This window comes from Cnephaeus nilssonii (genome assembly GCF_951640355.1).
Source record: "Cnephaeus nilssonii genome assembly, chromosome: 19".
Classification (NCBI taxonomy): Eukaryota; Metazoa; Chordata; class Mammalia; order Chiroptera; family Vespertilionidae; genus Cnephaeus; species Cnephaeus nilssonii.
Genome location: NC_137090.1, coordinates 20,895,513 through 20,912,089, shown reverse-complemented (window position 1 = coordinate 20,912,089; position 16,577 = coordinate 20,895,513). Strand labels below are relative to the sequence as shown.

Genomic DNA, 16,577 nt, shown 5'->3' with positions numbered 1-16,577 from the left:
GAGCCGCATGTGGCTCACAAGCTGCAGTTTGCCGACCACGGGTAATGCCTCAGATAAATTGCAGTTTTTTGCATTTCGCGTCGTGTTCTTACCAGGAAAAGAATAGTTGTCTGACCTTTTCCTAGGTGGTTAATAAAGAATGCATAGCCTCATGAACCTGATTTTATTTCCGTTATGCGAATATCCTGCATAAGTGACCATTTTAGTATTTGGCTGGTATTTGGTGCTTTGTTTTGCAGTTTCCAGCTTTTTATATAAATGACCACATATGTTGTACATTTGGCCACATAAGGTGCTTAAAAAAGCAAAATAGGTTTTCCCTAAGCATTCAATCAAATTTCCACACGATGAATTCTCTAATGTGGACTTGAAGTGTATCTGGTTATATATTATATAACCATATTGTATTTTAAAATTTTCTACCACATATTCAATTTTTTAAAATGCATGAGTAGATGCAAAAAAAGAAGAAAAAAGGATGGGTAGAAACTGGATATAGAGAAAGAAAGGATTCTTCAGGCAAGGAAAAATGAAAGGAGGGAATACAGGGTACAATTCACCACCAATTTTACTGAGAGAGACCAGAAAATAACCTGGGTCCTTAAATGGCAAAGAGGGCCTAGACCTATCTCAATCTGTATCCCATACAGCTTCTTGGAAACCTATGGGCTTAGGCAAGTCAGTTAATCCCCACTTTGAAAGGATGTTATAAAGTGATGAAGTAAAGAAAACATTTAAAGGAGTCCTTAGCACACAGTATATGTTCAATAAATAGTAGTTAATAGCAGCAATGTAGCCTTTTCATCCTGTGGTGTTTATGTCACCAACACAACCTCATCAGTAACATCCTGCCCTCCCCGGAGAGCCTTTCATTCCCCTGTACCCAAAGGTGCAGGAATATTGTTGGCTTCATCTACCTATGCCTAGTACCAAGGCGAGGGCCTGGCATGTTGTTTCAAATGCAAAAAATAAGTAATATTGAAACGAACATGCGGTGTATGACAGTGGATTCTGGTCAGGTCCCAGAATATGAACAGCCACACCAGCAACGGTGCAGAGGTAGGGGAGGATCGGTGCTCAAACACAGGGCAGATGTCCTTTACCCACTTCACAGCTTCCCTTTTTAGAAAAGGATTTTCTTGGGATTTTTTACTGGGAACACAAGCTTGCAATCACCAGCGTCCTCACCGAATGCCGAGACACTCGTGTACCAACCAACCTTATGACTGGATCCTTACAGACATTTGCAAACCACAGAGTTCATTTTCAGGGTCGGCCTCAGAGCTCAGTCGACATTTCCTTTTGGTATTTAAAGCAACCACAGAGAAAGGGTCACAATCGAGCAGATTCGTGTGCTCCTGCTGCTTGCACCAGACTCCGTCCTTGGCAGCTCCTTGGATAACAAACTGGTAAGCAATTCTACTTGTGCCCAGGTTCATTTTCACAGGGAACGGGCAACACAGTGGGACAGGTCTGCCTCCATCCAAAGCGTGTGACTTCCTGAATTCAATTCCTCTTGTTCATGAGGACAGAAGGTGAGCATTTCTCTCCCAAGCAGTGGTCCACAAGCATTTACTGCATGATCACCACATGCCTGGGGTATCTTCAGATCCCTGCAATGCACATGCACTGGTTTTTCCATTTCTAGTCTCTTCAGCAGTTCCCCTACCACATCACAACCACATTTCCCTTCTCACAGCAAAGCTCTGGTCATTTAGTTACTTGCTCAAACGTCTTCAGTAGTACCCAGCTGCCAGCAGGATCAAGTCGAACTTGTATTCTTCCAACAATCTGGCTTCAACCTACCCCTTCCATCACAGTCCCTCAATATCTGGCCCATAAAGTTCATTTTTGGCCAACAACTCCTTTGAAAACCTAGTGAAAGCCATGGAAACCTCCCTAGAAAATGATACATGCATACAGAATTAAACATACAACTTCAGGGATCCCTTGAAGCCAGTCCACGGACCCCAAATTAAGACCCCTGATCTCTGTCTCTATCCTGGGTACTATTAGTCATTCACTCAGGTATCCGCTGAAAATCTACCAGTCTTTAGGAGCTGTGTCGGGTGCTAAAGACACAAAGATGACATCACAAGCATCTCCTCAAGTAGTTCACAAGCTAATGGGAGACATGCATCATTACACTGTGATAAAATTGCTTTAAGATAAACACAAGGTGAAGTACAAACTTCAAGAAGGGATGACTTATGAACCTATCATCTCCCCAACTACAAAGTTCCTTGAAGGTAAAAATCCTTAAGGGTAGTAGCATGATATCTAGAACAGTGTTACACACACACACACACACACACACACACACACACACACACAGAGTACATGTTTAGCATTTGTGCAGTGACAGAACAGAGACAATGAGACAAAAGAGCAAGTATGGCACAGTCCCCGCTGCCATCACCCACACACACCAGAGGCCTCTGAGCTCCTGCTGTGGCGGTCCGGTCCTGAAACAATTACGCCATACAAACTTCCCAGCCTAATTTATGGCTGACCTCACCCTGAATTTGATTCAATCTCTGTCTGTATGGGGGAAGATGCCATGAGATATCTTATAAGCTCCACATGGTTTCGTTTCACCAAGAAACACTGTAATCTAATGACATCTCTTTGTTGGGAGATTTTCTGTATAAACTTGGTTCACCTGTCACTCCTTCCTGGGTGGTCGACAGGTCATCTTGTTTGCACTCTTCCAGAACTAATACTTCCTGGGTAGGAGATTGGGACTTGCAAAGGTCAAGTAGTTGTAGAAAAGAAGTAATTTAGGTTCGATATGTGATTTTCTCTACAGAAGCTAAACTGATGGACCGTGTTTTGAAACTGGACTTACTGGCTTATGTTGGAACGCTTCCATAATTTGTCACTCTTGCCTTTGCCGTACCTCAGAAATGCTCTTTGGGAAACACTGACAAACATTCAACAATGATCTGCAAACACTGCAAAAGCAACAAAGGCACTTTATCTATGGGGTTGCTCTCAGCCTTTTGTTGCTGACAGCTCATCGGTCACTCTGGTAAAAGCCTGGGTCCCACTATTTCAGAAACAAAAAGTTCACCTTTTTGAGGTCAACATTTACAGGTTTACATACAATCATCTTGCTAGAATAGAAATACTAATTTTACTGAATCATGGTTTTTGTAAAAATCACTGGCATATATCCACTAGATACCAAAAATCTCTTAATTGATAAAATTAGAATTCAAAATATAATTTGCAAGAATTATCTTAAGTGACATATCTTATTGTGCATGTTCTTTATGGCTTATTCTGCTTGATGTGGCATAGAAGTCACTAACACTACTAGTACAATCCAATGCCGACTATTAACATTTTCCAGAGTACTTAGAGAAAATGAAATGAGTAGACTTTTACAAATTCTGTTCCTGTGTGATTTTTTTACATGAGATTTTCGGGACATAAAAAAATGGCATTAATATATTCTGGAGAGTTCGTTTACTGTACATGAAAGACAAGCTTGTAGAGGCTGGGAACTGAGAAACAATATGATAACTTATCAAGATAGACAAAATGGGCTGGATCTCTGTACTTCCAGACTGACACCCCCTCCGTGCCCACTACCTCTAAGCCATGGTGTTGGGGGTACAAGTCTTTTTGAGAATCACAGGTACCAAGCACTAGGCTCAGAAGCAGAGCTGGGAAACTGAGGCAGAGTGGCCTCTCAGCAACTGTGAGATCCACACAAGCCTTCGGAAGGTCTTGCTCTGAATGATGACAGAAACACTTGGTCTAGTGTCTAGGCACGAAGGGAAAACCCAGACGCTACCAGGGTAAGCCTGATGGAACCCCAGAGGGAAGAAAAAGAACCTGCCTCCTAGGAGCTCGCCAGCTGAGATGGAAGCAGCTGAGGCAGAGCTCTTCCACGGAGTGCAGCTGAGTGGTGTGGACCAGACACACCCGGCTCTGAGCCTATGGAACCTCAGTTGGTCACTGAGTGACCCATGGCCTGTTTCCTCATGAAGAGGGACTGGGCTCCGTGACCTGCAACTCCGGGAGTTCTGTATCTGTCACCAGAAGATAACTGACCTAAAGGTTTGACAGAGTAAAAAATAGTTTGAGAGAGTGAGCAAAAGATTTCTTCCTGTTGCCTTTCACTGGACTCCCCACCCCCCACACTCCAGAGCCTCCTACACCTTCCCTCCAAGGCCCTAGAGCAGTAACTAACGCAGCCAGTATCTCCAAATGAAGCCACTGTCCCTAGAGTGGGATTGTGATAGATGAACCCAACTCGCTATTCCTAAATGGCCCACTCCAGGATGCCATGAAAGGGTTAGCAGGTGGGAGGGGAGGGAATGACAACGGCAGAGGAAATTTTCAGGGAAAAGCTTTGTGAAGATCCAGGTTCCCATAACAGCCCCCACTGAAATGAGAGTTGGATGGTTTTTACTCAGGGCAACTAACGGTTCCAATGGAAACCATTATTATTTATAATCCAGGTACAACTTCATCCTGGGGCTTGCACCATTAAGTAAGAAACGACAGTGTGAGCAATTCCTCATGCCAACTCAAAACACCTCTGCAGGCAAACATTCAGAGCACAACACCCCCAAGAAAGAAGCTGTAGGATGATGCCTCAGCACATTCCCCAGATAGTTCTCTCATCGACTCACCTACCCACCCCCAGCCATCAGCCATCCCACCGAGCGAAAGCTGTTACCTTTCTGCAGACACGTGCATCTTAGCTGTCGATTTCTTCTCTTTCCTTTTCCTCCATGTCTAACTCCTGTGCTCCATGGTCTAAAGTGAAACTATCCTGGCTAATGGAAATCTGCTTGGTGTCAGCAGGAACAATCCCCTCCACTCCACCCCTTGTCTTTCCTTTTTTCTTTCCTTTTTTTTTTTTTTTTTTTGGACAGCAAGGCCAAGAGAAGCAGAGGAACTACTTTATACTTGCATAGAGCTTTCTTTGATTTACAAACCACCCACACATCTATGATCTCATCCAGCCTCATAGCATCCCGATGAGGTAAACCTGCTCCCCCCCTCCACACACAATAAGGTACACCTACCACACAGCACTCTTAGGGCGAGGGCACACAGTGAGCACAGTGCTAGCTACTAGGCATTAGACACAGCAAATATCATCTCACCCCTCTGACTAGTGAGAAGCTGGGAATCAGAGGCTGGACAGTTGATCCCAGGCGTCTGGGGATCTAGAGCAAGCTGGGAAGGTGGAACACTCGGTGCAGGATTCCTTACACCACATGCCAATATGGCCCTAATTGTTCAAATCCTGACAACTATGCATTTCCATGTGGGCTCAGCCACACCGTAGGAAGGGAGCCCAAAGTCCTGGTTCCATCCCCTGTTCTCTGCTGGCCAAACACTCAGGGCTGCAGTTCTCTGGACCTTTGTGTCATCTTTTCTTTTTTTAGACCAAACAATGGAATGTCGAGCTTCCAGATCAAAGGCTCTATTACAAGCACAACATATCGTTTAATTACATGGCTGCTCCAGTTATCTGCTTCCCAGCGCCTAACTCCCCTGGGGCTGACCCTGAAACCACACAGATTACCTCAAGGGGGGAGAACAGGAGAAACATTCTCTCCCTGAACTTTCTTGGAAGGAAGGGAGAAACAGAATGAAAAGAAAGGCCCATTTTCCAAGGAGGGGGCTGGGGCAATGATCTTCCTGTTGAGCAGACCTGCAGTAGAATCTATAGATTACTTAACGCCGGGGGTGGCTGTGGAGTGAAATAAAGGAATCTTTGTGTGGTGCCAGCCACAGTTCCCTCAGTCCTAACCCACAGCCAGGCATTTAACCCAACTCTTTAAATCATCAAGCGCTAATGCACCCCATCTGTGCACCGGTTGTGGCCAATGAAACTGAAGCCTGTGCTGACTTTGGCCTGGATTTGTGAATGAGCCTTTCTGCCCCAGAAGGCCCAGGAGAGAGGACATGAGGCCAACAAAGTCTCTCTTGCTCGTCACTTGTCCCCTCCCAAAGTGCAGGCTCCATCCATGCATGTATTTGATCGTGTATTGAGCTCTTGCCGTGGGTGGGATTCTGACCCAGAGATACAAAGCTAGCAGGAAATGGCCCCAGGTGGGAAAGACTGTGCAGGGGCTCCTGGGAGAGAGGAAGGTGAGGAAAAAGGGCTGCCCTTGGCTGAGGCACAGCGGCCCGAAATCCTGTCTGTATATTTAGGGAATGTGCTTAGTTCCAAGTGGTTGGAACATCAAGCAAGGAACTGGCAGGAGCCCTAACCCAAAAGGCCGGCTTTGCCAGATCATCCAAGACCTGTATTCCAGGCCAGAGATGAGAGTGGCTTTGAAGGCCATTGCCATCTCCCCACAGTCACTTCAACCTATCCTACAGGGCCCACTTCTTCCAGAAATCCTTCTTAAACATGCTCAAAGTAATTGCTCCTCTTCTTTGAGCCTCCAATTTTGAGTTCTTGGACAACATTTATAACTCTCAACTTCTCCATCCATATAAAATATGACTAATATCGCCCAACCGGTGTGGCTTAGTGGTTGAGAATCAAACCATACATCAAGAGGTCTCTGGTTCGATTTCCAATTGGGGCACATGCCTGGGTTGTAGGCTCAATCCCTAGCAGGGAGTGTGCAGGAGGCAGCTGATCGATGTTGATGTTTCTCTCTCATTGATGTGTCTATCTCTCTCTCCCTCCCCCTTCCTCTCTCTCTCTAAAAAAAAAAAATAAAAAAACACATTTAAAGGGGGGGAAAAAGAAGCCTGAAGATATTTTAAAAAATGAAATATGACTAATGTCACCTACTTTAAAGGCTTCTTATGAAGGTTAAGTGAGATAACAAAGTGTCAAGTAGCAGGTTTTTAGGACAGAGAAGGCGCTAAAATACATTTCACTGGTCCCTCCATTTCTTATGATACAGAGCACTTCTTCCTGGTATTAAAAAAATATATCTTGGCTTCCACTTTCTCTGGAGGTTTTCAGAAACAGGACAACTCACATTTTCCCTTCAAGCTTGCAGGCACTCTTCCAAAGCAAAGAGGACTGAATCCTGTCTTCCCTCGCTGACACAGCCTCCCCCATCCAAACTTCCACACTCAAGGGGTTCCCGTAAGATCCAAGGCACCTGAGACAACACGAGTTAGGTGACAGAGGAGGAAGCCATAGGCTGGCTGACGCAGAAACAGCAGAAAGGAGAGTAACTGGAAGAAACCCAGAGACGGGAAGTGGGCCAGGTGTCAGGACTCAGAAGGCTCCAGGGTTCAAGCTCTGTGGTAACCCTAGACCCTGGAATAGGCCTAGAAGGAGGAGGGTAACCCCGGTCCTGACTTACGAATCCCTACACCACACATGGTTGCTCAGCAGCCTTCCTCATGTCCTGTTGGGTCAGCCAGCTGGACACGACTGTTGTAGGACTGTTGTTCCTTCTTCCCTCTCTGGCTGGGGCTCCCAGGCCCGGGGCAGGGAAAACGATGCCACCTTCTCTAGTATTTTTTTAAAACTTAGTCTGGGTCTGCATAAAGGCTTGTTTGTTTCTTTTTATCTTTTTTTTTTTTTTTTTTTTTTTTTTTGCTTGAATGGCATGTAGTACAGGTTCAGAGGAAGGAGATTTTTTTATTATTATTTTTTTTTTTAAGGGAAAAGTCCCCCGTGATCTCTTTCTCCTTTTCATGCAGCCTCGTAAAACCTGTTTCTCCTCCTGTGGGAATTCAGGGCCAGGAGGGAAGCAGCTCCCCTGAGAGCTACTTGAAGGAGCCAGTTCCTAGACTGTACAACGGAGATGTTGGGTTTATTTATTTTTTCATATCCTCCCACCCCCACCCCAACTTCAGGAAGCAGTTGCCAAGGCTCCTCTGGAAAATAGGGTTCCATTTTCTCTTCTGATTGGGATCATCAAATGCCATGTAAAGGCCCTAATGGTCCCCACAGGCCAGTGAGTCAGCTCTTCACCAAGTCACTCTGGTCCTCCCCAAAGTCAACAGTCTCATGACCTTGAAAGGCAGTATCCTCACTCATCTCAGCTAAGAACCCACTACAAGACATCCTGGCCCCACCAACTTTCTTCCAACTCGCTTTCCAGGCAGGCAGCATTCTAGACCGTGTTCGTCTGCCAACCTACGCCAAGCAAGCCAAGCCAAAGACTCCAATCCCTCCTTAGCCCCTCTCCCCTCTGGCCTGCGAACCACCATTCCCCACAGCCTCTAACAGGGATGAGATCCAATTTCCAAAATAACAAACTAGCACACGCCCTCCCCAACTCAGTTATTTCTCAGCTAGATGAGACAGCCATGTGGGTCAGCCCCTTCCCAGCTCCCACACATCCCCCGGCCCCCCCATATTGAAGATGCAGCACCAATACCCAGGCTCTTGGAGAGCTTGTAACCCTCTGCACCTTTAGGGGCAGGAAGTGCCCTCCCCCGGGGAAGGCAAGGCCGGCCTGCAGGGAGCGTGTACCTTGGAAATGAGTTCATCGTGATTGGCCAAGTGGGCTCTGCAGTGAATGCAGCTGTAGGTCCGGTGGCAGGAGGGCAGGTAGGCCTGGAAAGTCTTGGATCTTGTCATCTTCACCATTGGCGCCGCTGAGCGTGGGGTGAACTCTGGGGCGGCCCACGAGGCACTCCCACAGGACGGGTCGCAGGGGAAACACCGGAAGACACAGGTAAAGGCCGTGGTGTGGCAGGGGGTGGGTGTGGGGCGGGCTCCACACACTGGTGATGTCTTCAGAGGAAGGACCCTCAAGCAGAGGTCTCGGGCCGGTGCTCAGCAGCCTGCGGTACCAAGATAAGGGAATATCATTAGCTGATGGAGCTGGGCTTCCTGCAAAGCAAGTCGCGTCCAACTGCCACCAGGAGGGCAACATTTATAGGGTGAAATGATCCCCCTTCTGCTTCCTGCACTGTGTCAAGATGCCCCAGGAAGGAGAAGAACCCACTGGAGATCCCAGAACTGCTGCTTTCCTCGAGTTGGAGGTTCAGGGCTCTCGGCAGTCCCTCCACTGACATACAGCAAACTGGCAGGATCAGTTTACAGGAGGCGTAAACGCGCTCCCTGTAGCCCCGGGAGAGGGCTCCTAAGGGCCCCCCTCTCCTGAGCCCACCAAGATAAACGGCAGGAGTGAAAGGAGAAATTCAGCCTCCGGAGAGTCACCACATCAACAGTCACATCTGGATTTCTCATCCATTCCCAACACGTGAACTCCCACCTGTGGAGACAGCACCCCCCACACCACCCTTTGCTAATGGACTAAGCATGGGATACACAGGATCAAGTTCCCAACCAGCCAGGTCCCTCATGGCGGGCCAGCTTTTCTGGGAGAAGTAATTCCCTTTGCCCTATCTTGCCCAGAAGTAATGCTTAGTGTATTAAAAACAAGCAAACAAACAAACAAAAAAACCCTGAGAAGTGAATAAATGAAACCAATGAAATAAACTCCTGCACCGAAAATTCACAATGATAGCGAATGCTACCAGAATTCCTCCTCAACCCTCATGCTTCCCATTACTCATCCCACGGTGCCAAAGCGCTCTCCTATCAGAACCTCAGCTCCTTTGTTCTATTGGGAACCAAGGACGCTGAGACTGTGGGATGGCTCCCAGGGTGTGTCCAAGTCAAGGTCAGAGGGCCCCAAGGTCTCAGCCTCGCTCTGCCTGCTCAGCCTCACCTGCCTGAGGCTTCTGGACCCGCCTAGTCCCTGGGCTTCACTACCGGGGGTGGTGTTCCCACTTGCCTCCCTCCAAGGAGAGCCAGAGTGTTAATTACCACCTGTGTCATGCTTTGAAGATAAAATTATTTAGAGAGACGGGGAGGAAGATCAACAAAACCAATCTTCCTGGCTGGATTATGTCTGGAATCCATCTGGATATCTAGAGAATGTCTGCAAATCACAGTTCTTTTTCCTCTAAACCTCACTGGAATCAAATCTTCCCAAGGGAGGCTGCCCTCCCCCCTAAGGTCCTCTCCCCACCCCCCACCTCCCAGCAGCCACTGAAGGCCACTGCATCCCTGGAACTCTATCTTCCTGAGTGGTCAATCCCACCCGCCGGCACTGGGCTGAAGGACAACAGTGGGCACTACCCTCTCCTGCTGTCCCTGAGCACCCCTGAACCAAGCAGGGTCCACATCCATGAGATGTCCAAAGGGGCCCAGTCTTCCCTGCACAGTCTCTTTTGGAAGCTGTGAAACCTGGTGAAACTGAACATTATAGAAGTAACTTGAAGAACATGGAGGTGAGAACTGACTTACTCAGTGTTGGGCCTGGCCACAGCGGGAGAAGCGACAGGAATTTGCATGGCCCTGGGCTCCAGGTCCCATTCACCTCCCCCAGGGCACGCCCTGGGAGCGGGTAAAACCAAAGCCCATGGGAGACAAGGCTGCTCGGTGTTCAAGTATCACAGGGCACTTGGGTTCCTGAAATGCCCCTGCACTTCCCCATACTCCTGTCCCACCCTCAGAAAGAACAGGATTCCCAGGAAAGGAAGAGTCCGAGTATTCTCAGGGGAAGGAACAGGAGACAGGAGGGGACGCGAGCAGGAGGCTTGCTCAGGGCCGGCGGCTCCCGGAGGCCGTGCCTTCGCTGCCCAGTGGGGAGGGCCTCCTCGGTCTTAGACAAACACCGAGGGGCGGAAAGGAAACGAAGAGCCCAGGCTGCCCGTCTGGGTTTGCGGAGCAGCCACGGGGTCTGTTTTCTTATACGCGCAGCTGGCTTCTAAATGGTGCGTTTCCCCAGAGTAGAATTATTTCTTCTCACTTCTCTTCTGCAGGAAACCAAAAAAAAAAAAAAAGTTTGTAGGCAGGGGGTTCTGGTTTTGCTCTGCTTTAAATCTGAATCGCAAAACGTAGTCAAAGCTACCTTCTGAGCAACAGGCATTTACACGGCCTGTATTAAACGTATGTCCCATACCAACACATGCCCACGCACACGCACTCGCTGCACACCACAGCTCAGAACGTGAGAAGACGAGAGAAAAGCCAGCCATGTAGGCAATATCCTGGGCTGCCTGCTGCTAGGAGAGGCCCTGGGTAGCCCGGGCAGCAGGTGCTGGTCTGCGCCGCTCCAGTCACTGCCTTCTCGCTCCTCACAGGAAGGCACAGCACCTGGGAGCCGACTCCTGCCTCCAGAAGAAAGGAAAGGAAACGTATGGCGCTGTAACATGAATCCTGTCCAACTGGTGCAGGGCAAACTGGAAGGGATGAGGGGGGACGCGTGAAAAGCAAGGTGAAGCTGCATCAAGAAAGGTCCTTGTGCCTGAGAAAGAAGAGGAGGCCAAACAAGAGGAAAGAAAACAGATGCCGGTCAGGGACGGGAAAATAACTACCCTCTTCCCGCTTGTGGGAAGGTTTTTAAAGCGTCTTTGAGTTGGTTTGTAGGAAGGAATACAACATAGTTAAGGGGCGTGTTGTTGTTTTTTAAGGAAGAAGAAATTGAGGGTATGGGGCTACAGGCTCCATGGGGCTTCCTAACGCCAACATACTGATTTCCAATAATAATCAAATGAGCTCAATAGTTTAAAAACCTCCGGGCACAGGTACAAATTAAACACCGTTTTAAGGGAAGTGATAATCCATCACAGTTGAAATTAAAGGAAGATTTGCTACCACCCCCAGCTGGCTCCCGCTGAGCAGCACAGAAAGAAATTATGTGGACTATTATTATGATTAAAAACAAAGACCTTCGATGCACCACTCTAAGAGCCACATGCATAGGATGGGGAGTTCAGGTAAATGGGCTGGTCCACCTGACGGACAGGCCTGCTCCCCAAGGGGCCACGACTGCAGCTGGGACTCAACACAGAGCCTTGTGTGTGTCCCCAGGATGGAGGGTGAGAGGGATGAAGTCTTCAGGTAAGCCATGAAGGAACTCGAAGGTCATGGGAGCAAAGCTCTACTGACACACACACACACACACACACAGCACCACAGAAACTGAGAAGGTGGAACTCACAGGGGAAGTGACACCTCCAACCACAGGCCGGGGCCTCGGTGTGTTGTCGTTTCTGTGGGGTGCTGTGTTGTTTCTGTGGGATGTTCTGGTAGAGGGGAGGCGAAGACTGCCTGCAGAAGACGTGGGCTCTGGAATCACAAACCCGTTCTACTCCTTTCTAGCTGAGTGATCTGGGGCAAGTTATTCAACTACTCTGACCTTCGGCTTCCCCAGACTCTAATAATACCAACCTACAGAGGGCTAGGAGGATTAAATGAGATGATGTAAGTGCATATACACAATGTGGGCACACAGCCCGGCAGGCCATGAGCCTCCTTTGCCCTTTATATCCACTCTCTGCATGTCAGCCAGCACGGTCTATTTTAAAAGCAGACTTGACCATGTCTCCACTTTCACAGCCTTCAGACAGGCACTACGGGGCAGGAGTTAAGGCAGGTTCTGGACCCAGACTCAGATATTTCAAATCCCAGTTCTGTCACTGACTAGCCGTGTGATCCCGGACAAGTTACATAATCTCTGTGGACCTCACTTTCCTTATCAAAGAATAAGAGTATCTACCTCATAGGACTCTTGTGAGAATTAACTAAGTTAATCCATTCAAGTACTCAGCACAGGTGCCTGGCATGTAGTTAGTATACAATAAATTCTAAGTGTGTACGACCGCTGACCACCATCCACCACTGTTTCCTTATACACACACCCATAAATGGCTTCAGACTCATCACCACCTCATACTCTATACTCCACTAATTGGACTGACATTTAAGGGTCAACCATGTCTCAGGAACTCTTCTAAGTGTTCGGATTTGGCAACCAAACACTCTGTAGTCCCTCCCAATACACCACACTTGCATCGCACTCTGGAAAGTTCCACTGAGGCCATTCCCTCAGCCCGACACACCGTCCTCACCACTGTTCACCAGGCCCTTACTTGTCCATGAAGACTGAGCTCAAAAGTCACCTCAGCGTTGGGCTTACTGGCCCCTCCTCTGTGCTCACCTCTACTCAACACCCCACTGAAAGTGAAATTATCCTTTTCCGCCTGTTTCCTCTACTAGAGGTAAGCTCCGAGAGCAGAGACCATGTTCCAGTCATTTTTGTACCCTTTGAACTCAGCGGTACAGAGCACACGGGAGAGGCCGTCATTGACCTGAAGTCCCTCTGCTTCTCATTGGGCTGCTGACTGGACCAGTCTACCCACCCATGTAGGGGAGCAGACATGACTGAGGTCCCCCCCTTCTCCCAAGTAATGAGACAGGTGGCAAAGTTACTTACTCTGGGTCTCCAGGCTCCATAAAACCCATAAAGACCTGTCATTGGCATCTATGTCCATTCTTTGCATTTACCGTATCTATAGTGGGGACTCTTAGAAAGCCTGAGGAAGGCTTTCTGCTAGCTTTGAGGACAGGAGCGTGGGAGCAGGACCAGTAGCCCTGTTCTGTTCCACCACAGGTGAGGAAGCCCTGATTGGAGTCAATAAACAGGTGACAGTAGGGGAAGGGAACAGACCAGCCATTTCTGGAACTGGGAGACAATACAGATAAGAGAAATAGAAAGGCTATGGATGGCCTTTATCCCAGGAGAACTGACCTCCTTCCCCATTCCTAATGTCACCAGAATCCTGAACCCAGGCCAGGGAGCAGAGAGACCCAGTCTCCTTGGGATGCCAAGCAAGAGGAGTGGTGGCAGTGTAGTCCAGTGGTGAGTGCAGGATCTAAGGCAGAGGGACTGACTGGGATTCAGTCTTGGTTCCTCTCACTAGCTGCACCACCATTAGGCAAGTTGCCTAAAAGGGAGGAACAACAGTGCCTACCTCACGGAGGAGACAAAAGAATCAAATGAGATCATGCAAGTGAAGCATTCAGCACACTTGGATGGTTAGTACTCAATTACCTTGATTAGCTGTCACCATCCTGGCCAGCAAGCATGAAAAAGCACAGGAACTGCTGATTCACAGGACCCTTCGGAGCAGCGTTCCTGTCTCCGAGTTGACTCATGGTGGTTAGAGGGTTAGGACCTAGCTTAATCCACTTAAAGGTACACTGTGGTTTAAGTGAGTTTTTGTGGCTTAGCTGGGGATCTGGTATTATTGCTATGTCATTCCAAACAACAGACCACTCCATCGCTTAGTGCAGAGGACAAGGTACCTCTGCGATCGGCACGGTCTCTACTAATCCCAGGATGGAACCACTAGTGAGAACTTTGCTGAAATGCCCCTATTAAAACTGCCATGAGCCCTGGCTGGTGTGGCTCAGTTGGTTAGGCATTGTCCCCTGCACCAAAAGGTTGCTGGTTTGATTCCCGGTCAGGGCACATGCCCGGGGTTGTGGGTTCAATCCCCAATGGGGTGTGCAGGAGGCAGCCAATCAATGTCTTGCTCTCACATGGTTGTTTCTCTTTCTATCTCTCCCTCTCCCTCTCCCCCCCTAAAAATAAATTTTAAGCAATCTTTTTTTTTTAAAAAAAATACAATCTTCACACTGTTGAGAAAAGGCTGTGGTCATTTAAAACTGCCATGAAGCTGACATGCAAGTTGCACAGGAAAATCATGTCATTGTGTTTCACGGTTTCCCACTTTATGGCACTGGACCCAGGTGGCACTTCAAATCCACCCAGTGGATAATAAAAACCAGCCTGGATATTCAAGAAACCACTCTCTTTCACAAACAAAACCAACCATTCATCTCTATCCTGGATACCAGGCTTCGTCTTGGTTTCATGGGGATTATCTGTCAGATGATAATCCTCCATGATCTCAAGGATTCCTTCAGCTTTCAAAGTCCTGATTCCATGTTGTAATGACGTCTCTGCCAGCTGAGTCCTGCCCCAGAGCAGAGCATCCACCCACTACCAACCTTCGTCCTACTAAGACCCTGACTTCAACGAGGCCGCAGAACATGCCAGCCGCGGAGTCTGCTCAGAGATGGCTGCTGGATGTGCCTTTGCAACATCTGTTAACACAGCAATGCGCTTACCACATGGCCCTTAGGTCAGCATTTTGCCTGGGAGGCCCCACGGGAGGCTTGCATCTGTTTGAACATCTGCATAGAGGAAAGGCAGTGCCCCTAGAAAATCCTGAAACTTGCATGTAATTTACTAGATAAAAATAGCTGTTGTTATTAGCTGGCTATGAAGAGATCAGGTATCTCTCTGGGTTGTTTCTACAATTTCAATAAAAAAATAATGTGGTGCTCTCACTCCTGGGAGCACGTCTGCGCCTTTCGTGTCCCCCTCCCCTCCCCCCTAGGGGGTTACCTTTAACCCTTCTCTCTCTCCCAAGCTCCAAGGACTCTTCTTTTGCCTGTAACTTGGCTCCTGAGCCCATTTTTCTACAGCTCACTTATTCTATCTCTGTGACTGTCTAAATAAACTTTCCTAACTAAAGATAATAATAGCCCTAACCGGTTTGGCTCAGTGGATAGAGCACCGGCCTGCGGACTGAAGGGTCCCAGGTTCGGTTCCGGTCAAGGGCATGTACCTTGGTTTCGGGCACATCCCCAGTGGGGAATGTGCAGGAGGCAGCTGAATCGATGTTTCTCTCTCATCAATGTTTCTAACTCTCTATCCCTCTCCCTTCCTCTCTGTAAAAAAATCAATAAAATATATATTTAAAAAAAAATAATAATGTAAAGAGCCTGGCTTGTCTGAAGATAGGTTGCCAAGGACACACAGGTAATCATTGATGGCTTCCTTCTCTTTCTTACACAACTCCTAGTTCCAAAAAGGATTTAAAGGGGCTTACAAAAATATAAACAAGACAATACTATTAAAATAGGTTAAGAAATTAGGGTAGGAGGAATAAAAGAAAAAAGGAGAGTTAGGGTATAGAAATGCATGCTATTAAATTGCTAAGTATTTACTGAATTTCAATTGCAAATTTGGCTTTGAGCTCCCCAGTAACCAAGGCAGAAAAGAAAATAGCAGTTATACACTTTACATTTCCTATAAAAGAATCTTGGTTGTTCAGGATACAGATTTTTCTCAGAGACATTCTATGAGTAGGAGACAATGAGTAACCCAGTGGACAAGCACCCCAGCGCACCCCACAAGTTCCTACCATGTAACCCTCTTGCAAGACTGTCCCTCCAAGAAAACAGACATCAGAACAAACACCAAAGGGATCCAATGAAGTGAAACAGATTCTAATAGGGTCACGTCAGGGCAGCCTGAGAGCATGGCTTTCTGATGGTCTGGCTGGACCCAGCGATGCAGACTCTCAGAGGGATGGAAGAGCTGCAGCGCCTTCTGGCAATGCTCCACGAATATCATTTATCACAACCAGGCTTTTGAGTAACAAAAATATGGGCAGCTCCAACGTGCCAAGCCCAAACACTAAGACGTTTGAATGCTATAACACTATTTGGCCCTGCTGCTGCATTCAGCGCTCTCATGGGCTGCTTGTCCCTACAACTCTCCCTGGTGGGCCTCATGGTGCCCCTCTCACGTCTCCTTGGCTGCTCCTCTTCCATCCTCCTCCTCCTTGGAGGTGCTCCCCGCCCCCCCCCCACCCCCCCCCGGTGTGCCTGACTGTGTTCTCATCCACACCCTCAAGTCTTCCGAACCTCTGCCTCCCACTCCTGAAACCTGGGTCCCTTTCAAAAGGATGCCTCTATCTGGTGCCTCGGATGGCACTTCAAAATACAACCATCTTTCTCCTTCCCTTTG

The 16,577-nt window shown here is 48.0% G+C and overlaps 1 protein-coding gene across 2 annotated transcripts in view; it reads right to left on the bottom strand.

Annotated features, from left to right (window-relative positions):
• The window catches only part of YPEL2 (yippee like 2), an 85,794-nt gene that overhangs the window by 30,828 nt on the left and 38,389 nt on the right, over positions 1 to 16,577 (bottom strand). For both annotated transcript variants that reach the window (XM_079797854.1, XM_079797853.1), the window contains exon 2: positions 8,426 to 8,739. In XM_079797854.1, the coding sequence (XP_079653980.1) occupies positions 8,426 to 8,542 (117 nt within the window). In that variant the 5' untranslated portion in view covers positions 8,543 to 8,739. The remainder of the gene's footprint in view (positions 1 to 8,425; positions 8,740 to 16,577) is intronic.